Source organism: Camelus bactrianus, chromosome 18, assembly GCF_048773025.1.
Source record: "Camelus bactrianus isolate YW-2024 breed Bactrian camel chromosome 18, ASM4877302v1, whole genome shotgun sequence".
Classification (NCBI taxonomy): Eukaryota; Metazoa; Chordata; class Mammalia; order Artiodactyla; family Camelidae; genus Camelus; species Camelus bactrianus.
This window is the reverse complement of record NC_133556.1, coordinates 26,522,137-26,545,732: the sequence shown is the minus strand read 5'-3', so window position 1 is coordinate 26,545,732 and position 23,596 is coordinate 26,522,137. Positions and strand designations below refer to the sequence as shown.

The 23,596-nt window shown below is 41.7% G+C and overlaps 2 protein-coding genes across 3 annotated transcripts; both read left to right on the top strand.

Moving 5' to 3' along the window:
* The first annotated feature begins 392 nt into the window (after positions 1 to 392).
* Positions 393 to 8,798, top strand: LOC105064807 (zinc finger protein 75D-like). 2 transcript variants are annotated; one of them, XM_074346429.1, is made up of 7 exons: positions 393 to 624; positions 1,955 to 2,471; positions 3,611 to 3,806; positions 4,507 to 4,598; positions 4,870 to 4,996; positions 5,225 to 6,193; positions 8,481 to 8,588. In XM_074346429.1, the coding sequence occupies exons 2-6, from the start codon at positions 2,061 to 2,063 to the stop codon at positions 5,347 to 5,349; spliced, it is 951 nt and encodes a 316-aa protein (XP_074202530.1). In that variant the 5' UTR covers positions 393 to 624; positions 1,955 to 2,060; the 3' UTR covers positions 5,350 to 6,193; positions 8,481 to 8,588. The 2 variants fall into 2 exon arrangements, with proteins under 2 accessions (XP_074202530.1, XP_074202531.1); XM_074346430.1 differs by lacking the exons at positions 4,870 to 4,996; positions 5,225 to 6,193 and adding an exon at positions 8,779 to 8,798 and having other exon boundaries at positions 394 to 624.
* Positions 6,217 to 23,559, top strand: LOC141573925 (zinc finger protein 75A-like). The gene is given in 3 exon segments (XM_074346432.1): positions 6,217 to 6,609; positions 8,481 to 8,588; positions 8,779 to 23,559. Coding segments are annotated over 3 exon segments (918 nt in total). The 5' UTR covers positions 6,217 to 6,509; the 3' UTR covers positions 9,489 to 23,559.
* The last annotated feature ends 37 nt before the right edge of the window (positions 23,560 to 23,596 follow it).

Sequence of the window (23,596 nt, the reverse complement as noted above, 5' to 3'; positions counted from 1 at the left end):
TGAAGAACTATAAATGGAACCTATTTCACGGGTAAAAAACCTACCTCACAGAAAAAAGAAGAAAAGAGAAGAAAAGAATCGTGAGCACGCCCGGCCCAGAAGTAGGTACAAACCCCGCAGGGGCCGTCGTTTCTAACTGGGACAAAACGGCCTCTATTTCGAGAAAGCTGCGCCGAGCCCGGGATGACAGCTCCGGCGCGGGACCCGACGCGCAGGGACCTCTAGGCTGGCGGGCTTGGAGACTCGGTGGCATTAACTTCTTTCTTGCCACCAGGGCTGAACAAGGGCAGTCAACCGGTCGTCCAACCACTCCTGGAGCCGCCGCGTTCACGGACTCAGCGGGGCTAAGGTGGTGGTGGTGGCGCCCCGGAAGTGCGTCTCTTCTGCTTCCGGTTGGAATGCGGGCACTAGACGCCGGCGCAGGAGCCACTCCTGGTGTAGTTGAGGGGGGCGGGTGGGCCTGTGAGGGGCTGAGCCTGCGCCCCCGACCCCGGATCCTCGCTGGGTCCGCCTCTGAGTGACGCAGGGAGAGTGTCCTCCTTATAGCGTCGGCCGGAGGGGCGGCGACTTGCGCTCGAGTCCAAGGAAGTGGAAGCGGCCTCCAACGAAGCCAAGCCGTCTGAGGTAACGGAGAAGCGGCTTCCCCTTCGGCGTTGGCTCCGGGGCTCCCGAGAGACGCTGGCCGCTGCCCGGAGCCGCTGCAGGACTGGCGGGGGCTGCGCCGACTGTCCTGGGGGAGGCCCGGCGTCAGCCTCCTGAGGCCGCTCTTTCCCGGCTTTGCGCAGACAGCGCCCAGGCCGCGCGCCCTTAGACCGCGCCCGGTACTGCGGCTCGCACGGTGCTCGCGGGCGCGCGTGTTGGCGGTCCAGAGGCAGGGGCGGGCAGTAGTGTCCACTTTCCCGCCTCCGCCGGCGTTTGCTTTGCTGGCTGATGTTACCGCCGGGGAACCGGGCAGTCCAGGCTCAGAGAGGTCAGCATCTGTTGACATAAAAGCCCAGGAAGTGTGCCCACGCTTCCTGAGCCAGGTGGGCAAGGAGGTGCCGACCATCTGTGAGTAACGTGGCACCTTGGAAAGAATTCCAATGCCATTTCTGCTGGATCACCTCAGGGAAAGTGAGACTCACAAGGTTCTCCTCAGGCTCGCTTAGGGGACTAAGTGACACTTGAAGAAATGTAGTCAGCAGAATTTAATCACCACCAACTCCCATTCTCTCCTTCTTTGCAACTTGACAATTGGAGGAACATTTTGTGAACAAAGAGCAGTGTAATTTTTCCTAGGTCAAGTAAAGAGAAATTTGAAATACAGATACAAATCTTCAGCCCAATGTCCTTTATTCGTCTTGCAGAGAAATGTCAAGATGAATGTTGAGCAGCTACTTAATTGAGGGCTGTTTTTTGAAAAGAATAAGGCTCCATTTTCCCTAATTACTTTCCTTCTACTCTGGTCTCACTATTTCAGCTTTCCTGCCCATATTCATGTATTGAAAAGAAACACCTGAAATGTTACAGAAAGTGAAGGCTTCCATCTTCCCAAGAGGATGAAAGGTCATAGAAGTTGTACCCCCTTACTAAAGACAGAAGAGTAGGATGATATGTTAAAACTTAAGAGAATCTCAGAACATCCCCCTAATCCTTACTTGGCTTGGAGAGGATGAACTAGGAAGCACATCAATTAAATCTTTGGATAACCCCAAACATCTTGCAGCTAGTGGGTACTAATTTTCTTACCCACCAAACTTTCCTGATTATTTTTTTTAAAGACAGAGTCATTTATTGGCATTTATCGTCGATGAGCTGTCCTACATTCATCTGATTAATAGAAAGAAAGGGAGAGAAACAAGGGCCTGGCAGTTGATTTTTAAAGTTCATTTTTCTCTCATAATAAGTAGGAAGTCTTAAGGTTCATATGACTTTCTTATTGACATGCACTTTTCTTCTCACTTTAATACCTTAGGAAGAAGATCTTTCTATTGATTTTGTGCAGACCGACTTGGCCTCAATTTTCAAAGGTGGCGCTAGTGACGTGTCCAACATAGGAGCAGAATTGTTCCTAGAGCAGAATGATGACAGTAGATCTGAAGGTGGCTGAGTACTTGAACCCTCAGATCAGTACTCTGTGGGAGACCAAGGGACCTGTGACAGAGAGCTCCAGTCAGCACAAGAAGTGTGTCCCACAAACAGACAGCCTCAGTCCTGAGAGGTCTCACCTACACTTCCGAAGCTTCCTGTATCATGAAGCAGCTGGACCCCGTGAGGCTGTTGACCGGCTGCAGGAATTATGCCGTCAGTGGCTGAGGCCAGAGATTCATTCAAAAGAGCAGATCTTGGACCTGCTGGTGCTAGAGCAGTTCCTGACCATTCTGCCCAGGGACACCCAGACCCAGATAAAGAAGCACCATCTACAGAGTGTCGAGGAGGCTGTGGTCCTGGTAGAACACTTCACCAGGGAATCTGGTGAAACGGGGAATGGGGTGAGAAAGATTCCTGGGTAAAATGGGGTGAAGGTGGATATATTGGGGTTGGGGTAGTTAAATGAGAAATAAGATGAATTAGGTCACTGCTCTTTTGTTCCTTTAGGACATCTAAGGTGGGTCCTAAAAGTACAGACCTGCAGCAATAGTCAGTCCTCCACCGGTTTCAGAGATCTTGGCAGAGACTTCTCTGGCTTCAGGGAAGAATTTGCTTTTTGTGCTCTTTTGAGCCAGGGCGTGTTGAGGTTCATGATCCTAGTCTGGCCTTGCCAAGGAGATAGGTATAGAGTTCTTAGAAACAAACAAAAGGCAATAAGGAGTTGGAGAGGAAGGGACAGAGCCAAAAAAGGAGGAATTCCTGGAGACCAAAGGAGAATGAAGATAGTAAAGAAAAGGAGAAGCTACAAGACTAGGGGAAGATTGCCAAGTAAGAGAAAACATAGAAAGAAAACGGGGAAAGAGAGATTTGGAAATCCCAACAGCAGCTGAGGAGTAGTGTCCTCTGTACCATGGACCGGAGCCTCCACTGCCCTCCCTTCATGGTGGTTCCCTGGCTCTGCTGCTGAGCAGGGATCTGGGGTATGCCCCTGGGCAGGTGGCAGCATACCGGCTGGCTTCAGACCTGCTGTGCATACCGAGGTGGGGGGGCATATTTTGTGTCAAAATCATTTGGAGAAAGGTTGCAGCCATGATTCTTTCCTCTTGCTTTTTTTCTCCATTTCATCCATATGGAAAATCATGTTGACAAGATTCCTTAAATCTTTTGAGAAAACTGGAAGACAGGAAACCACCAAGGCAGGGGTCTAAGTTGGGAAAGAAAGCCTGTCAAGGCAGCATGAGAACAGGTGGCTGGTGTAACCCTGCTAGTGGTCTGAGCTGGGTTGTATGCAGAGGGTTGGGGGCTGCTGTCTTGGGGTGCTGGCAGTAGCCACAGCTTTTTTCCTTTTATTCCAGTTTTCCCAGATTTTGTGGCTAGCTCTTTGTGGAAAATTGGTGGCCCAGTATCTCTTTAAGTCTTTTTGTCATTTCCTTTATTGTCTTCCACCTCCTACAGTCTGTACTCTGCTTTTTCCTCCCTCTACCACCAACCCCCAAACAAACATGAATGCTCTGGTAACAAGGATGGGGATTATTTCTAGGTTGCAGTCCACAAGCTGGGAGAGGAAGCAGTGTTCTTGGGAGAAACAGCAGAGGCCCCAGGCTTCAAGCTGAAGCCAGCAGAGTCGCAGCCACTGGGCATGTCCCAGGATGAAGAATTTTGGAATACACACCAGGGTCTACAGGAACCACTGAGCAGAAATACTCACAAAGAAACTGAGCCCATATGTGAGAGGGGTAAGGAGCTTCATGTAATTTTCCTTCTCCTGGGAGCTGTGACAGTGATTTGTTAAGCCAGAATGTGTGAACACCTTCTGGGTACCCTGCCCTGTGGACCTACAAGTGCAGCCACATTAGCAATTATGATGCCCCTCAGGTGGCGATAGAATAGATCACGTGGGTGAAGGTGCAGGTTGGCCTAAGGTACAGAAATCTCCAAACCACAGATTCCTGGTAATAACATCGTGAACTCAGTTTCTTAGAAAGGTCGGATCTGCTTCATCCTCATAAAATATAGGAGTTGGGATTAGAAATGGGTTGTCAGTGGCAGGATGTGAAGAGAGTTGTGTACCAGGAAAAAAATAAAAAGTGATTAAAAAAAAAAACCTGTATCTCCTGCTGTACACTGGAGTCCCTGAGTACGTCATTTTCAAAAACATTTAATCTTTGCCTAACTCTGAACAGTTTATGTCATGAGAGGAAAATAAAAGGAGTTTTTCCTTTATTAATTTTGCTTATGAAAACTGGGGAACCTGTTTTAGAGACTGGTAGATACTTGGTTTTTATTTACAGTGAGATGTCCATTTTTGGGCACCACACACACTTGTAAAAGTGTCTCATCTCACCTGAATGAATCGGGATCTTCAGTATTTTAGAAATGAGCTTTGGACGTTCAAAGGCAAGTGAGAGAAATTTCCTCTGGCTCTTCCATCCACAGCTGTGCCTGCTCACCAGATCCTAGCCTCTCCTGAACAGACAAACACCAAAGACTGGACTGTGGCACCTGAGGTCTTCTTGCCTGAGTCCCAGGTGAGCTGTGCTTTCCAGCTTTTTAGGGCTGCCTCCCTGCTGCCCGTGATTCACACTGCCCAGCAGGTGCTCAGAGGTATTAGTCAAGGTGTTCCCCAGGACTTTGGGCACCTGTTTACTGATCTATTGCCTCCTTCCTTTCCGCTTAGATTTTAAAAAATCAAGAGGTGTTAATTCCATTGTGCTTGGCCTACCATGCAGTTCATGGGCCAGATGGTTCAGCAACATGTATAGAGGCATATATTGAGCTGAAGCCCATTTTCTTCTTTAGAACTTGTTGACATTTGAAGAAGTGGCCATGTATTTTTCCCAGGAAGAATGGGAATTACTGGATCCCACTCAGAAGGCCCTCTACAATGATGTAATGCAAGAAAACTATGAGACTGTCATCTCTCTAGGTAAAGATTCTCCCCTTCCCTTTGCATAGGAATTGAGTAATCTTCATGTTCTTAGCTTACTGGGAATGCACCTGCCGTGAGAGGGTCTTTGTTCCAGTAGCTGTTTGGTTCTCAACTAGGTGGAGTGGGCAGGGAAAAGTGTATCCAGATCACCAGGGACCTTTTTTCATGTGCACATACTCATTCTTTATTCTGAATCTTGATCCCTCCTTCTGTCTTTCCCTCCAGATTTCTCTTATGTTTCTCATCTTCATAAAGGACACCACCGTTCACCCAATATTTCAGGTCAGAAAACTTGTGGTCATCCTTTATACCAATCTTGTCATACCCTGCTAGTTCTAATGCAGTACTAGTCCTCTTGTCTCCAGCTTCACAGTGTAACCTGAGTCCAGCCAAGTCTCAGCCTCCTGTGCCATTAGCATTGTAGTGTAAGCCAGTGGCATCTCTAACAAGGGCCACCTCAGTACTTTTAACTGGCACTCCTGCCACCACTCCTCCCCTCCTACAATCTGTTTTCTACAAAACAGCCAGAGTCTTTTAAAAACATGATCACATCATGACATTTCTTGCATCAAAGCCTTACTGTGACTTCACACGTTGAGAATAAATCCAGACTCCTTACTGAGGTTCCCAGGACCCTTCTTTTTCTGGCCCCGTCTCACCCCTCTGCACTTACTTCCTGCCACTCCTGCCCTGCTCAGTTCTCTCTAGCCACACTAGTCTTCTTGCTGTTGAACTTACCAGTCTCATTTATACCTTTGCATTTCCTTTACCTGGCACACTGGACTCTGAGTACTGTATTTTCCAACACCTTTAATTTTTGTCCAACTAGAACTATTCATATCATGTAAGGAAAAAACCAGGATTTCCTTTTATCAACTTCACTGGTGAAAACTGAGGAGCGTCAACTGAGGAACTTGTTGGAGGAGCTAGTAGAAACTTGATTCTTATTTAAAATGAGAAAGCCACTTCTAGGTACCAGGTAACACTTGTGAAGATATCCCATCTCTACTGAAAGAATCAGGATCGTCTACAATTTAGAAATGAGCCTAGAATAATCAAAGGCAGAAGGGAGAGAAATTTCCTCTGGCTGTTCCACCCGCAGCTGTGCCTGCTCACCAGATCCTAGCCTCTCCTGAGCAGACAGACACCAAGGACTGGACTGTGGCACCTGAGCTCTTCTTGCCTGAGTCCCAGGTGAGCTGTGCTTGCCAGCTCTTCAGGGCTGCCTTTCCCTGCTGTGTGTGACCCATACTGCCCAGCAGATGCTCAGAGGCATGTAGGCCCAGATGCTCCCTTTGGGGAACTGGGCACCTCCCAGGGTATTTGCTGATCCATTGCTTCCTTCCTTTCTGCCTTCTCACTTTAAAAAAATGAACTGCTATTAATTCCTTTAGTGACTGGCCTACCATGCAGTTCATGGCAGAGAATGAAGGACCTCTTCTGTATTAGCAAGTACTGAGCCAAAACCCATTCTCCTCTTTAGAGCTTGTTAACATTTGAAGAAGTGGCCATGTATTTTTCCCAGGAAGAATGGGAGTTACTGGATCCCATTCAGAACGCCCTCTGTAGTGATGTAATGCAAGAAAACTATGAGACTGTCATCTCTCTAGGTAAAGATTCTCCCCTTTGCATAGGAGTTGAGTAATCTGTCATGTTCTTAAGTTACTGGGAATGCACCTGCCGTGAGTCTTTGTTCCAGTAGCTGTTTGGTTCTCAACTAGGTGGTGTGGGCAGGTAAAAGGTGTATCCAGATCACCAAAGTCCTTTATCCAAATACACATTACTTATCCTATATAGAATTGATGTCTTCTTCCCAACAAACTTGTTCTTACATCTCTCTCATCTCCATAAGAGGTGTCCCCACTCATCCAATTGCTCAGAGCAAGAAACAGTCATCCTTTCCCTCGATCTTGCCGTAACACCCCACGAAATCTAACACAATGCTCTTGGTTCCACCTTCACAGTATAGCCTGTGCAGTCTGATTGCATCTCAACCTCTTGTGCTGTTAGCATCCTGGCCTTAGCCAGCACTGTCTCTATCGAAGACCACCTCAGTACTTTCTGACTGCCACTCCGAGCCACCACACTGGCTCTCCCAGTCTCTTTTCTGTGTGGCAGCCGGAGTTTTAAAAACCTGATCAGATCATGACTTTTTCTGTTTCACAACCTAGAGATAATTTCTCAAGAAGTTCAGAATATATCCAAATTCCTTACTGAGGTATCCAGAACCTTCTAAGATCTGGTTACTCCTCACCAACCTGCTGTTGTCTCTGGCCACTTGTGCCCTTGCTCAGTCCTCTTTATTTACACTGGTCATTTTGTTGTTTCAGGAACTTGCCTTGCTCATTTCTTCTTTCCCTTTCCCTCTACCTGGCATACTTGTCAGCCACATGGCAAAACTCACTTTAGGGTTCTACTCAGATACCACTTTCTCAAAGAGGCTTGTATAACCTTATCTAAAATAGCTTCACAGGAGCAGATTTTTAAATGCTCTCTTACCCAGCTTTAGTTTTCTTCAAAACCTTGATCACTTCCTGACATTTTGTTTATTGATGTTTATTGTTTCACTCTGCACTGGAAGATAGCTCCATGAGCTCAGGGGACTTGGCTTATTAAGCACAGTATCTCTAGCACATAGAGAGTGCCCAGAGCACCATCACCACTCAGTATAAATTTATTAAATGACTGGGTGATAAATACTTTCCATACTTGGTAATATGGTTTAGAGAAAGTCCATTAAGTGATTCTGGCCTGTTTCCTCCACTTGAATGTGAACCAGTGAGCTATGGGAGTGGTAGAAATCTCTCCTGGTCATGTATCTGGTGCTTAAGAGCCAAGTTGAAAGTTGCTGTAATTATAATGGGAATCACGTGTGTATCTGATACTCATTCAACCCACTGACCTTCATGTTGGCTCCTTCAGACTTGGTCTTATCCAGTACGTAGCCTCCTAAAAGCTAATAGGACCAGCCTGTATTTCCTGCAGCCTTAGGAGTTTGGTTCCACCTTAGTAGAATATGGGGTATTCTTTTTTTTTTTTTTAATTTTTACTCTTTTTTTCGGGGGGGTGGTAATTAGATTGGTTGGTTGGTTGGTTGGTTGGTTGATTGGTTTATTTTTGGAGGAGGTACTGTGGATTGAACCCAGGACTTTGTGCATGCTAAGCATGCAATCCACCACTTGAGCTATACCCTACCCGCTATGGGGTATGCTTATTAGCAGAAGATGGTGAATTTGCACTGGATTCCTATACCCCCATATCCTTTTCATTGGTCCAGTTTAGGTTTATTTCTCAGTCTGCACTTTGCATATCCACCCCTTAATGTAGTATATTATAAACCTGATACCAGATATAAGAGTACCCATTTAACCACTTGGGGTTGCAGTCTGTTAAAGTATCCTTTGGTCTTCCTGAAATATTCTGGAATTAGTGGACCATTGTTAAGTTATAAGTCCTTGATCTCAGTTTTTCCACTTCACAGCATTATTTGTGCTCCCCAAACCTAAAGTGATCTCCTGTCTAGAGCAAGGGGAAGAGCCGTGGATTCAAAGATCCCTGGAGGTCAGAGAGAGTTCTGAACTGCCTCCAGGTAAGTACACCATGGAAAGAGGGGAAATGCCTTGACAGGAACCTTTCCAAGTGCTTACCATTTTATGATTCTTCCTATCTGTTTCTTTTTTTTTTTTAAATTAGTGTTCATTCTTTTATTTTTCCTCTTCATTACTGTGGTTTTCTTGCTCTGCCATATGGTTAGCCATTTTCTATGTTTATTCCAACAGGGCTAAAGCTCAAAAATGACACTGAAAATCTTCAGCCTATTAGTTTTTCTGACTTAGAAATACAAGCACCAGTAGATGTACTATCAAAAAAGTCCAGATTGAAAGTTTCCCAGAAAACAATGGGCAAAGAAAATCATGGTGATGTGCACAGGGTGGGGAAATGGCACCGAGATTTTCCAGTGAAGAAAAAAAAGAAACTTTCAACCTGGAAGCAAGAGCTGCTGAAACTTATGAATCGTCACAAAAAGGAACGTGCAGGAGAGAAGCCTTTTAAATGCCAGGAATGTGGGAAAAGCTTCAGAGTTAGCTCTGACCTTATTAAGCACCAAAGAATTCACACTGAAGAGAAACCATATAAATGTCAACAGTGTGATAAGAGGTTTAGATGGAGTTCAGATCTTAATAAGCATTTAACAACACACCAAGGAATAAAACCATATAAATGCTCATGGTGTGGGAAAAGCTTCAGTCAAAATACAAACCTCCACACGCACCAAAGAACTCACACTGGAGAGAAGCCCTTTACGTGTCATGAATGTGGAAAAAAATTCAGTCAGAATTCCCACCTTATTAAACACCGGAGAACTCACACAGGCGAGCAGCCTTACACCTGTGGCACATGCAGGAGGAACTTCAGCAGGCGCTCAAGCCTCCTGAGACACCAGAAACTCCACCAGTAAAGGGAAGCTTGTTTAGTGTCCTCAGTCTGAGAAAATTCACCAAATGAAGTGTGACTCTAAAGTTATGAGAAATACAAAATTATGAAGCATGAAGAATTTTTCATCAGTGAAATTTTTCATCATGAAAATTTGGGGATATAAACATATTTCACAGAAGGAATCAAGGTTGACTCTGCAGGGGATGCTTTAGTAGTTGTACTGCTTACTGCTTTTACTAAAAACTTTCAGAGAATTCCTTAGCAGGAGAGGTGTCCTAAGGATATTCTGAGTGAAGGGAAAAGCTGTTTTGGGATTGTATTTGGCAAAATAGCAAATTCAGTTTCAAATAGTAGATGTAGCCACGAATTCATCAATCTTCTGTGGTCATAGAGGTGAACGTTGTTGGTTCACATTGATCTCGCCAGCCATTCTTAAATGTACATACAGACATTTGAAGCATGGTCTTCCAAAACAAAAAGCAATAATATGCATGTTTAATTGCATACCATTGTCTTCCAGGTTTACCAATTTCAATAATCTCCTGGGGCAGACATGAATTCTAATATAAACCTTTCCAAGAACCAAGCTGGATTTTCTTACTCTCTGATCACTGGACACTGTTCACAAATTTGGACATTGTTTGAGTTCCTTCTTTAGCTTTTTGGCAGTTTTAGCTCTTGAATCCTATTAGTACAATTTTTGCTGTGATGAAATCATATTTTAGCTTCACCAGTAGAATTTACCAGATGAATTAATCACTGTTTTATGCCTCTGGTGGTGGATGGAAAAAAGAAACCACCTCTAAAAAGTAGATAATATGGAAACAGGTTGGAATCTTTAGCCATGTAAAGAATTTTCTGCAGTAAAAGAAACTAGACTTTGCTTACGACACAATGTCAGTTGGAGAAAACAGCCATAAAAATGAGCACTTTTATGAGGCCTAAATGGAAACTAATGGGAATTCGGGATCAACTTCTCAGGTTTTTGTCTGTTTGCATTTTAATTTGGTTTTTGTTATTAACTACAAGAGAGGATCTAGAGTGTGTGCTGCACCAGGATCATGTGGTTCACTCGGTGATCTGGGAATCCAGTGAGCTGGAGACCAGGTTTCCAAAAGGGAAGATTTGGGAACTGATGCTGAGTGGCAGACAGGGATGGGCAAATGCACGTCTGTAGGAGTTGACTTGCACTGCAGCTGTTAGGCACAGGTCATCCTGTCTGTTTTCTCCATCGTGGCATTTAACAGCAGCCTTATGTTACAAATTTGAGAGACTGCTGAAAATCTCTAGGCTGTGGATTTTTCTTGTAACTCACTCTTTTATCTACACTACTGATTCAGATGTGTTCCAGCTAGAGCGTTTGGGTATAATCAGGAAAGGAGTTAATTTATCTCTTCCAAATCTCATACTTTATAAACAGCGAAGTTAGGGCTCAGAGAGATACAGAGGCCTGTTGAGACCCCATAGCTTGTGGGTCTGTTGGCTGTCACTTAGCTTCATCAGTCAGGATGGAAGGCAGGATTAGCAGGACTGATTTGTGTGCTATCCCTGCACAGCCAGCCTGCATGTTGTTTTGTATCTATTTCTAGCTTGTAAAACATTCTTGTTTTCTTGTTTCCTTAATGAAACTCTCTTAAATCTCTATTTTCCCTATAAAGTAGAGATAACACTTAACTCAGGGTTTCTCTGGGGATTAGAGGGATTGATAAAGAAAAAACATGTAACAGTCTGGCCAACAGTTCGGTCTTAATTAGTGTATATTCCCTTCCTTTTCCCTGGGTCCCCGGTGATATGTTGGGTGGACTGACTACTTTCGAGAAGCAGATGCATTTGTGGCTATTGCAGCTTCTTCCAGAAGCTGAGCACTGGTGGTGGTGTTTTGCTCAGTTGTTTCAGTGCTTGGCCTCAGTGCTTTATGGTGTAAGTCACCTGAGCTGTTGGTCTGGGCTCTCAGCAGGATTTCATTTTCTTCCCTAAGATGAACTACCAAGTATTATTTCTTAAGCACAGCCAGCTCGGAAGCTCTGGTCTGCACATCTCTTACCCAGCACCCTCAGCCTTACACCCCTGGGACTCTGTCTCTTTTCCCAAGACATACTTGTGGATTTCTTGCTGGTAATACATCCATTCATTCAGTTTAATGAGGGACTACTATGTGCCCAGGTACTCTTCTAAACTAAGGCTATAGTAGTGGATAAGGAGACAAAAATGCATATCCTCATGAAGCTTGTATCCTAGTGAACAGTAAAAGGGTGTGGTTGTAGGTTTTTGCTCCTTTCAAAGAGTTAGATAGGGTCCTGAGATAGTTTTGAGCAATGGGTTGTGAACAGAAGTCTCACTTCTGGGCTGAAACATTTATTTCTTGGTGGAGGACTCTCTACTGCTGTCTCTTCCTGCCTCAGTCATGTAAACACACAGAGATCAAAGTGGTCAGAATGCTGAGCCCCCACAGTGCTGAGAGGGGTATCTATTCTGGAGAGTCCCCTGACCTATAATGGACTTTGTGGGAAAGAGAAATAAACTTTTGTTGGGTTAAATCACTCAGATGTTGGTGCTGTGTGTTTCTGCAGCATAACCGGGCCTGTCTTAATAGGGCCGGCTCTTCTGCTTAGAGCTCAGGAACCTTCTCTTTTTCATTTCACCTGGCTTTTGGCCCTCAGAAGAGATTTGTTTTCCTCTGTGTGCTCCACTGAGCTGATGTAGCACTGACGGGAACCCTTAGAAGCTTCCAAGACTGTGGGTGATAGGAAAGAAAGACTGATTGCTTACCTGGGACAAATCCTGAAGAGGTCAGTTGTTGAAATGGCCAAGACAATGATCTCTTCCTCCCTCTCCGGCCTTACGCCACTTCCTCATCTTTGTCCCACTCTGTCCCACAGCTCCACGTGCAGAAAACGAGTTTCTACTGATCAGTGGGTTAAGGAGAGTGTACGGGTTGCTTTCCATTTCTCTTTTTGGTACAGGAGACTTCAAGGAATGGTTTATTAAATACCTCAGTTGTACATCTGTGAGTTGTGCCTCAAAAAACAGGATGCAAGTCACCAAATTTCCCCAGATTCATGTAGAGAGGAAGGTGGCTTCTCTTCCTGGACCAAAAGGTGACAGTTGGGATGAAACTTGGGCAGGAAAGGAGGAGCAGGACCCTCCCGTTGGGGAATGAGAGACCTCCAGTGGGAAATCCTAGCTACTCAGCAGCACAACATCTTACTACTCCGTGTGTTTGGGTCATGGGATGGATGTGTGGAAGTGGGAAGAAGGCATTTCTGTACGTTGTCACAGAGGTGAGAGCAGATTACTAAAACAACAGCCTAAAATTAAAACTGTTGAGGCTTAGTTTTAGTGGAATCTGAGACACAACCCTACATTCAGCCTCAAACATTAGAATTAAAGTTGTTAACTAATGTGACCTCCATAACCAGATGATTTCTAGGACAAACCAGAAGGTGCTTTGTTTTAGTGTGTCACTTAACAGCCTTACAGGGGCTCCAGGGTTGGTTCTGAGAATTGGATCACTGACCTAGTCTAGTCCCCAAGTCCTCGATCCCTTCTCCGCACTGGTCTCGGTGGCCCCAGTCCTGAGACCATCCATACCCAGAGTTCTCCTCACTAAGCTGACTATAACCTCATACTGATCTTGAGACCCTTAGCTGTCTTTTAACCAGAGAAGAACTGGGATAAAACTGAAACAGCTAGGGTTTCTAACAGGTTTTGAAACTTACGAGAATGGTGTTTAATTTTCCTAGAGAGCTCAAGAGGAAGAATGTAAGCAGCTTTTTCTGTTGAACTGTACAGTTGGGATAACGTGAAAGGTTTGAACACCATAAAGAATTTTCCAAACATTCGTTGAGTCCATCTGGTGACAGGTGTATGTGAGCACTTTCTCATTTCCTGGCTCGTTCCCAGTCAGGTGTAATGGATTAAGGTTGCCTGTTACTTTTCTCTTAGGAGCTTTTCCTCTACTCCTCACAGTGGATTACTTGCTAAAGGTCTCTTGTTCTTTCTGTGGGATCATGCTTATACAGAGTCTCTGAAGTGCCCTCAGTAGGAAATCAAGCCTTACCCACGCTTTGTTTCTAAGGTTCTTCCCAAAGAAGTACAAAAATATATTGCTGTTGCTGAATCTGTTCCACACTTGTCACTTTTCTAGTTTCTTCCTTTGGTTTCAGTGGGGAGCAAGGCTGGAGCACTTTTGGAAGCATCTGCCGACCTTGATGTCTATGTGTAGGGTTTCCTTTGTGTGTGAATCTCCACTGCCCAGTGATCCCCGGCTGTACTGAAGTGCCTTCTGCAGGCAAGCGTCTGTAAGGCTTTCCTCCTGTGTGACTCACTCCTGTCTGATCACTCCTGCACTGCACTTAAAGCAGCTCTTGTGAGAGGAATTATACAAGCAAGCTCTTGTCTTTCACTCAGTCTCAGACTTAGGAGAGCTATCAGAATCACTTCCCATTTCCACCACAGTAGGATGGTGAATCTCGTGTTGCACAGGCCTAAGCACTAACACAAAAGTGTAAGGTTAATAGTATTTGAATATGCTGCACTTTTAGGGAAAAACTTAGTAAGAAATCTTTCTGTTGAATTTTTTCAACCATGAATATAATACTTACAGCATCATAATTTTTACACTAAGCATTTGTCCATGACTGGTACAAACACTTAATGTTTGAAAGCTTTTGAAAAACCTAAAAACTAAAGGATCATTAATGTTTATGAAGAGACAAGTCAGATATTTTTAACTTTAAAACAATCTTTTTAAAAATGTTAGTAGCATAAGGAATAATAATTACTTACACAGAAGAGTTAGGGAAATGTTTTCCCTATATTTCCTTCATCCTATAACTATGGTGAGTAAGCATTACCCAGCATCAAAGCTGTTTAACCTCCTTAAAGGAGAAGCTCATATTTCCAATGTTACTCTTTGAGTTCAGAGGCACTTCTATAGTATCCTCTGGATCTCTCCAGAGCTCCCACATTTTGAAATCCAAGCTTGCAGAAGGGCTTTCTCTTCCCTTGACCTTTACTCCTATAGCAGTCAGGTCTGCCCTTGCCACTCTGAGCACTGAGTTAATTCCCTTCATAGCACGTGTCACAAGGTAGAGTTCTTTGATTTGTTTACTTGTTTTGGTCTGAGCCCATTAGAATGGAAGCATCAGGAGGGCAGCGGCTGTGTCTGAATTGTGTAGCCTTGAATCTTCACTGTCAAACACAAGAGATAACAAAATATGTAATAAAAACAAAAATGAAAAAACAACCCTTGAACAACACACAGTGGGTTAGGGGTACTGACTCCCTCACAGTCAGAAATCCACATATAACTTTACAGTTAGCCCTCTGGATCTGTGGTGCTGCACCTACAGCCTTGACTAACCATGCACCATGTAGTACTATAGTACCTATTTATTGAAAAGTCCGTGTGTAAGTGGACCCGCACACTTCAAACCCATGCTCTTCAAGGGTCAACTTACATCAAGAAGGAAAACCTGCCATGGTCTCCTGAGCATCAGCATTGGTTACTCAGAGCACCCCGTGGCCCAGCAGTCTTCCTTCTTCAGGTATTAAGTGCTTGGCCGATGTGTAATGGCTACGAGTCCTGGTCTTGTTCTTTACCGGGAGAGAGGGAAGAGAAGAGCAAGCAGGTCCTCTGAAGGGATGCAAAGAGGATTCATATGTTGGGACACTGGAATGTTGAAGGCTATCATTCTGTCTGCAGGGATGTTCCAGCGTGGAGCTTAGGGAGTTTCACCCTGGAAAAGGAAGTCTGGATTCCATGGGCGCCCCAGGAAAGGCATCTCCACTCAGGTTACCTCTCCTCCCAGCACCCACCCCCACCACGTCTGCTCTCCAGCACTTGCCAATAGCAAAGGCCTGAATACCCACACAGACCTAGGGGTCTTGCAGGCACTTGGCACCTCTCTTCCCATGGGCTCTCTCAACACTGAGGCAGTCTGGTCTGTCAGTGGGTCCCAAACTTGTAGACAGGAGCACAGTGAGATACGCAGAGCTATTCCATGAAAAAAATATTCTGCTCCCAAGTAAATCGGGGACAATGGGTTAAAGTCAATGTTTTGTTATAGGAGGACTTCTCAGTATATATGGTAATTGTACAGTATAATCTCTGGGTCAAGGGAGAGGTGTATAAGCATGTGGTGATTGTCAGCCTTATGTGATCGTTGTGGTGGGGGTGGTGTATGTGACATTTACACCTAACATCTCTCAGACAGCTTTGTGGAACACCAGTTTGGAAAGCACTGACCTAGTTCATCTTTTCACCGTTATGGGAACTGAGAGACTGTCTGAATTAGTGGAACAAAACTATCTGCCACACCACCTGACTCACAATTAAATGCCCTTTCCTGCACACTACAGATCCTCTTGGGTAGTGGGTCAGCATTGCCATTAAACATTAGGAAGTTCAGGTCCCATGGTTAAATACTGCGTGCACAGTAGAACTAGTATCCAGTACCCATTCACCCTCTTTCTAAGAGAGGACTTGGGGACTTCTCTCTGGCAATGGCCCAGCCAAAGAATTTGTTTCTCCATGGTAAATGGCAGCAATTGTGTTTGGTATCTTCTGTATCTAGTAGAAGATCTAAGCGTTTTAGCAATGACAATTGTATTCAGCATCTGCCATTGCAAAGTGTATTTTGCACACAACACTTTGGAAGATGGCACTTACAAAGCTGACAAACCAGTACATCTTTGAACTTCATCTACTCTTCAGGAGGGGTGAACAACAGGAATCATCATTCCCACTTGAGAGGTCAGGCATATAAGACATTTAAATGACAGGAAGTCGTTGTCTTAAGATGTGATGGAGAAGATGTGGGGAGAGAATTGGAGTTTCCTGGTTCTTAGTTCAGATACAACAAGGGCTCTAGGAAGAGAGAAAATTCTTGTCCATGCATGTTGTGGAGCAGGATTTAGGAGTCAGTGTTCCTGGCTGACTCCTTATTACCCATTCTTCCGCTTCTGCTCTCTGAGACAGTCAGTCCAGGCTCTGTTCCACCACCATCCTGACCACTCATATCAGCCTTCACTGTCTCAGAAGGAGGAAAAGGAGAGACCAGGCACTGACATTGTAGCAAGTACCATCACTCTCAACTAAATCATGATCTCTCACCTCTCTCCCCAAGTGCCAGGAATCCTTTCTTAAGGATAGTCTCGTTACCAGAAGGAACCCCATTTTCTCGCTGGCTAATCCCTTTGAGTTAACCAGGGTCCGTTGCCCTCCAATATCATTTCTTTTCCTATACACAGTCTGGAACCTGGAAACAGTCTGTCCTCTAACCATTCGCAGGCACAAAGTAGTCTGGGACCTGCAGAAGAATAATAGGAAAAGCTGTGCCATTTTGCATACCCATCAGCAATAACAGATTTCCTCTTGTTCCACATCCTTGTCAGCATTTGTTGTTGTCAGTGTTTTTGGATTTTCACCATACTGATAGTTGCATAGTGGTATCTTGTTGCTCTAATTTACAATTCTCTAATGACATAATGTGCAGGTTTTGATTTCTTTCTTTCTTTCTTTCTTTCTTTCTTTCTTTTTTTTTTTTTTACTATCTTTGTACCCTGTTTGGTAAAGTGTCCAAATCGTTCTTAATTAAATTGTTTATTTTCTTATTGTTGAATTTTAAGAGTTTTTTGCATAAGTTATATAAAAGTCCTTTATCAAATATATATTTTGCAAATATTTTCTCACAGTCTGTGGCTGTCTTCTCATTCTTTTGACTGTCTTTTGCAGAGCAAATGTTTTAAATTTTAGGAGGGAGGGTATAGCTCAGTGGTAGAGCCCATGCTTAACATGCAGGAAGTCCTGGGTTCAATTCCCAGCACCTCCATTAAAACAAACAAACCTAATTACCTTTTCCCTTCAAAAAAATAATTAATTAAATTTATTTTTTTTTTAATTTTAAAACATTTTAATTAAACTTTATTTTTTACAGCAATTTTACATTTATAGCACAACTGAATGGAAAGTACAGAGGTTTCCCATATACCCTACCCCAGCCCCTACACATGCATGGCCTCTCCCATTTTCAGTGTCTCCCATCAGAGTGATTGGTATGTTTGTTACAATTGATGAGACTACAGTGACACATCATCACTTAGAGTCCATTGTTTACATTAGGGTTCACTCCTCAATGTTGTATGTTCTGTGGGTTTGGACAAATGTATAATGACATGCATCCACCATAGCAGTATCATACAGAGCAGTTTCATTGCCCTAAAAACCCTCTGCTCTGCCTATTCATCCTTGCCTCCACTCTAACCCCTGGCAGCTACTGATCTTCTTACTGTCTTCATAGTTTTGCCTTTTCCAGAATGCATATAGTTGAAATCATATAATATATAACTTTTACAGATTGACTTCTTTTGCTTAGTAATATGCACTTAAGTTTCCTCCATGTCCTTTCATGGCTTGATAGCTCATCTCTTTTTAGTGCTGAATAATATTCCACTGTCTGAATGTACCACTGTTTATTCATTCACCTACTGAAGATATCTTGGTTGCTTCCAAATTTAGGCAATTATGAATAAAGCTACTATAGATATTCATGTGCAGGTTTTTGTATAGATGTACTTTTCAACTCCTTTGGGTAAATCCAAAGTAGCATGATTGTTGGACTGTGTAGTTTTGTAAGAAGTTGCCTGTCTTCCAAAGTGGCTATATGATTCTGCATTCCCACCAGCAATGAATGAGAGTACCTGTTGCTCCACATTCTCACCAGCATTAATTTGATGTTGTCAGTGTCCCAGACTATGGCCGTTCTAATAGGTGTACAGTGGCATCCCATTGTTTTAATTTGCATTCCCTGAGGATATGTGTTGTGGAGCATGTTTTCATATACCTGTCTGCCATCTATATATCTTCTTTGGTGAGGTATCTATTAAGGTCTTCAGCCCATTTTTTTAAAATCAGGTTGTCTATTTTCTTATTGTTCAGTTTTAAGAGTTCCTTGCATGTTTTAGTTAATTCTTTTATCAGATATATCTTTTGCTATTTTATTCTCCCAGTCTGTCACTTGTGAATAAAAATAAATAAACTTTTTTTAAAGTTTTAAATTTTAATGAAGTCCAACTTATTTCTTTTGTGAAGCATACCTTAAGTGTTATATTTATAAGTCATCAAGAAACCCTAGGTCATCTAGGTTTTCTCCCATATTTTATCTTCTAAGAGTTTTACCATTTTGTTTTCCATTTAGGTCTGGAATCCATTTTGAGTTTTTTTTTAATGAGTATAAAATCTGCATCTAGATTCCTTTTATTTTTGCATATGGATGTCCAGTGATTCTAGCACCGTTTGTTAAAAAGACTGTCTCTCCCCCATATTATTGCCTCTGCTCCTTTGTCAACAGTCAGTTGCCCATATTTAAGTGGGTCTAATTCTGAGCTCTCTGTTCTGTTTCATTGAACTATTTGTCTGTTCCTTTACCAGTACCACATTGTCTTGATTATTGTAGTTTTAGAATAAGTCAACGTCAGGTAATGTCAGTCCTCCAGCTTTTTTCTTATCCAATATTGTGTTAGCTATTTTGGGTTTTGGGCCTCTCCATATATATTATAAAATTATTTGTCATTATCCACAAAATAACTTGCTGGAATTTTTATTAAGATTCCATTGAATCTATAGATCAAGTTGGGAAGAATTGACATCTTAAAAAGTATTGAGTCCTTATCCATGAACATGGAATATCTCTCCACTTATTTAGTTCTTTTTTATTTCCTTCATCTTTGAGTTCACTTTGTGTAGATATTGTACATTCATTATTAAATTTATACTTAAGCACATTATTTTATATTTGGAGGTACTAATGTAAATGGTATTATGTTTTTAATTTTAGATTCCAATTGTTCATTGCTAGTACACAGGTAATTGACTATTGTATACTAGCCTTGTAACCTGCAGCTTTGATACATATGCCTTATTGTGTTAGGAGTTTTTGTTGATTCTTTGAAATTTTATACATAGATGACCATGTCACTTGTAAACAAAAAAAAGTTTATTTCTTCCTTCTCAATCTGTATACCTTTTATTTCCTTTTTTCTTCTTATTACATTGTCTAGAGCTTCCAGTATGATGTTGAAGGTAGGTGGTGAGAGGGGACATTATTGCCTTATTCCTTATCTTAATGGGAAATCTAGCTTATCACAATTAAGTGTGGTATTAGTTGTATACTTTGTGTAGTTTTTTTCAAATCAAGTTGAGGAAATTCTCTATTTCTAGTTTTCTGAGTCTCTGTCATGAATGGGTGTTGGATTTTGTCAGATGCTTTTTCTGCATCTATTGATATGATCATGTGATTTGTCATTCTTTAGCCTGTTGATGAGATGGATTACATTAATTTATTTCTGGTATTGAAACAGCCTTGCATTTCTAGAATAAACCCCACTGTATAATTCTTATTATACATTGTTGGGTTTGATTTGTTAATATTTTGTTGAGAATTTTTGTATCTGTGTTCACGAGGAATACTGCTCTGCAGTTTTCCTGTAATGTCCTTTTTAAATCATTTTTATTAAGGTAATGCTTGTCTCATAGAATTACTCAGCACTATTCCCATCCACCCAAGACACTGCATGTCCTTTCATTAAGGTTATCTTTCACCTCTTTGGACTAGCCAGGTCTCTGGTCTCTGACCACAGCTTCACGTCTGTCTATATTGTGGTTTTAGAAGATGACATTCAGTGCCCTCTATTCTAGTCTACTGGAAGTTTAACAGGTGGGGAGTGTAGTAGACATTTATTGATTGCATCATAGCCTCCATTTTTCGATTTCGCCTTCCTAACAACTCTGATTCAATTTGGAGACCTCTGAGGTTCCTGATCCTGGTTTCTATGAGGGAGAATGTGACCTAAACCAAGTTAAAAAGAGGAGGTTCTATCTGCTTAGTTAGAAGATGGCTCAGGGTTAGGCATATGACCTTAAGCCAGTCCCATCATGACTTGTTGGAAATGATAGAACAAATCCAGCTCTTGCTGGATATTACACGGAACCCAGTAGATGTTGACAGGCTTCTTGAACAGGAGAGATATAAGCTTTAGGATGAAGGCAACACCATAGAAGACAGAGCAGAGTGATAAATATGCAGGTTTTGGTGACACTGTTGAGCTGTAAGATCAAACCATCCCCTGATACCTAGAATTGTCCTGGACTTTCCAGCTGCATGAATCTATACATTTCTCTTTATTGTTTGAGCCAGTGTGAATTGGGGTTTCTGTTCATTGTAACTGAAAGAGTCTTAATACATAAAGCAATAACTGATTTATGAACATATATTAGGAGACAAACAATTGTTTTATATATACCTATTTAAAAGTTTTCATTACAGAAATTATCAACCACACATAAAATATAAAATAATAATACAACGAACCTCTATGTAGGCTTCAACAGTTATCAACATTTTGCCTATCTTGTTTCATTTATCCTCTCCAGTTTTTTTTAATTTTGTTTGATTTGGGGGGGGTTTGTTTGTTTTGAAGTATTTTAAAGCAAATCTCAGACATTATAACATTTCATGCATAAATAGTTTCATTTGAAAAGGATAAATCTTGGCAATGTTGCCCTGACCCATCTTTGAGAAAGAATTCCCATTCAGCAGTGGCCTTCTCTCCCACAAGAGGCAAGATTGATCAGAAACATGGGAGCTGCCTTTTCCTCCCTAAGAAGGCAACTAGAATTTGACTGGCAGCTTCTCAAAATGGCTTTGTAAGAGGACCCTCTTGATCTTCTCCCTGGGGTATCCACTTAGGAGAACAACAGGCAACCCAAATGCCTCATAATGAGAGTGGTCCAGAAGGGATACTGGATGCCTGTAATCATCACCAGAGTAACTTATTAATAAGTTGAAACTACATTTTCAACTACTAACTTTTAACAAGTCCCAGAGTGATTCACTCATTAAGAGTTCAGTGGCAACAGTTAATTGTTAGTTCCAGGAAGCCACTAAAAACAAAATAATCATAATAATTACTCTCTAACATATTTATATAGGACATTTTCCCAGGCGCTCATAGTATCCTCGTTTACCTACTTTCTTTGGTTTTTATCTTTTATTCCCCAAGGCATAATGTGTAAATGAATACAAAAAACATTAGAATTTGTTACAATTCACTTTCCTCTAAGCATTCCTGCTTGATTAAATTTCTTTTCAATTAACATTTAACCATCACATTTTTGTAACTGCTAACATGAAAAATGAAGTGGAAATTTAATATTCCTATTCTGTATGCTTCCTCATTTGGTGCCATACTTCCTCTTAATGAGGAATTTTCTCTCCTTTTCCTTGGTGTCCATTCCTTCCTTTGATCCTCTTTCTGGACTTATTTAAAAGTAGTTAGTTTGCATACTTGCTCATATAATTTTTCTTGTATCTCTTTCATTTTCCTTCTTGAAATTTGTATCTTATGATTTTATATTCCATTTTTTCTCTATCGGCCTTGCCAGGGATGGGTTTCTCTTACTATTAATCTTCCCAAGAAACTAACTTGCAGTTTTGTTGTTGTTCCATATTTTACTGATTTTTCCTTTTTATCTGTTTTTTCTTTTTGTATCTCATCATAATACCTGCAGTACATGCGTGATTGTTTTCTTAAATATAATAATACAGCGAGCACCTGTGGACCTTCTACCCAACTTAATAAGTAAAACATGACAAGTATGACTGAAGATCATTTGTTACACTTCTCATGCTTACTCCTCTTCCTCCATCCCCAGTGACAACCACTACCTTGAGTTTTGTGTTCATTGTGTCTTTTGTAGTTCAGAGTAGTGACTCAGGAGTTTGACTACCTGCATTCATAATCCAGCTCCACTCCTTAATAGCAGTGTGGCCTGGAGCAATTTATTTAAACTCTTCATTTTTCAGTTTTCTATTTTGTACAGTGAAAGTTAAAAAAACAAAGGCTACCTTGTGAGGTTCTTGGTAAAATTAATTGATTAGTGATAAATGCTTAGAAGATTTTTGGTTATATTAAAGCAGTATGTATGTGTATGCATGTATCAACAAATGGTATATAGCATTGTTTTCCATGTTTAGTTTTTTATACAAATATTTTCATACCATTGGATATTTCTTTTTTATACTTTTTATTGAAGTATAGTCAGTTTATAATGTGTTAATTTCTAGTGTACAGTGCAATGCTTCAGACATACTTGAATATATGTGTATTCGTTTTCATATTCCTTTTCATCATAAGCTACTACAGGATATCGAATATCATTCCCTGTGTTATAGAGTATAAACTTGTTTATCTACTTTATATGTACCAGTCAGTATCTGCAAATTTCAAACTCCCAATTTATCCCTTCCCATCCCTTTCCCCCTTGGTAACCATAAATTTGTTTTCTATGTCTGTGAGTCTGTTTCTGTTTTATAAATAAGTTCATTTGTCTTTTTTTTTAGATTCCACATATGAGTGATATCATATAGTATTTTTCTTTCTCTTTCTGGCTTACTTTATTCTCCAGGGCTATCCTTTTGGCTGCAAATGGCATACTTTTATTATTTTTATGGCTGAGTAGTATTCCACTGTATAAATATACCACAACTTCTTTATCCAGTCATCTGGACATTTAGGTTGTTTCCATCCATTGGATATTTTCTTGAATTAGTTTTCTTTTCAATATTAGATTTTTGAGGTTTATCCATGTTTAATCTTGTAGTTCTAGTTCTTTCATTTTAACTACTGTACAAAATACAGATGATATGGCAAAATAAAGTAGACACGATAGAAATAAATAAAATTACAAACTTTCAAAGTATCAGTAAACTTGAAAATCTAGGCCAGTAACTGCTATATGTATCAATATTAGCCTTTTGAATATGAGTATGTATAAAGTTTTTGCTGCTTTTATTTTACTTAAGTGTTTTGGCATGTGTAGGGCACACGACTTTTCTAAAAAAATTTTAGATCTCTAGATCAAGAGGAACCACATTCAGTCCTGATGTAGACAATTACAGGATCCTTATTTTGAGCCTCTTACAGGATTGGATGAGAGTTTGGGGATGTCTTAAGGGAATGGAAGGGTGTATCTTCTGTAGAATGTAAGTGGATATTTGTAACCAGGAGAGAAACTATCCTGGTAGGTTTTATTTTGTCAATAATTCTCCATTCCTCTCTCACCTTGTCATGGTTTATTTGATGGCAGAAACTTCCCCA

Bases quoted from the DNA above. Each gene is read 5' to 3' on its own strand.
- LOC105064807 (XM_074346429.1), top strand. From the start codon at position 2,061: ATGATGACAGTAGATCTGAAGGTGGCTGAGTACTTGAACCCTCAGATC. The intron at 3,807-4,506 runs GTAAGGAGCTTC...TTCCATCCACAG, and splicing joins TGAGCCCATATGTGAGAGGG to CTGTGCCTGCTCACCAGATC. The intron at 4,997-5,224 runs GTAAAGATTCTC...CTTTCCCTCCAG, and splicing joins TGAGACTGTCATCTCTCTAG to ATTTCTCTTATGTTTCTCAT.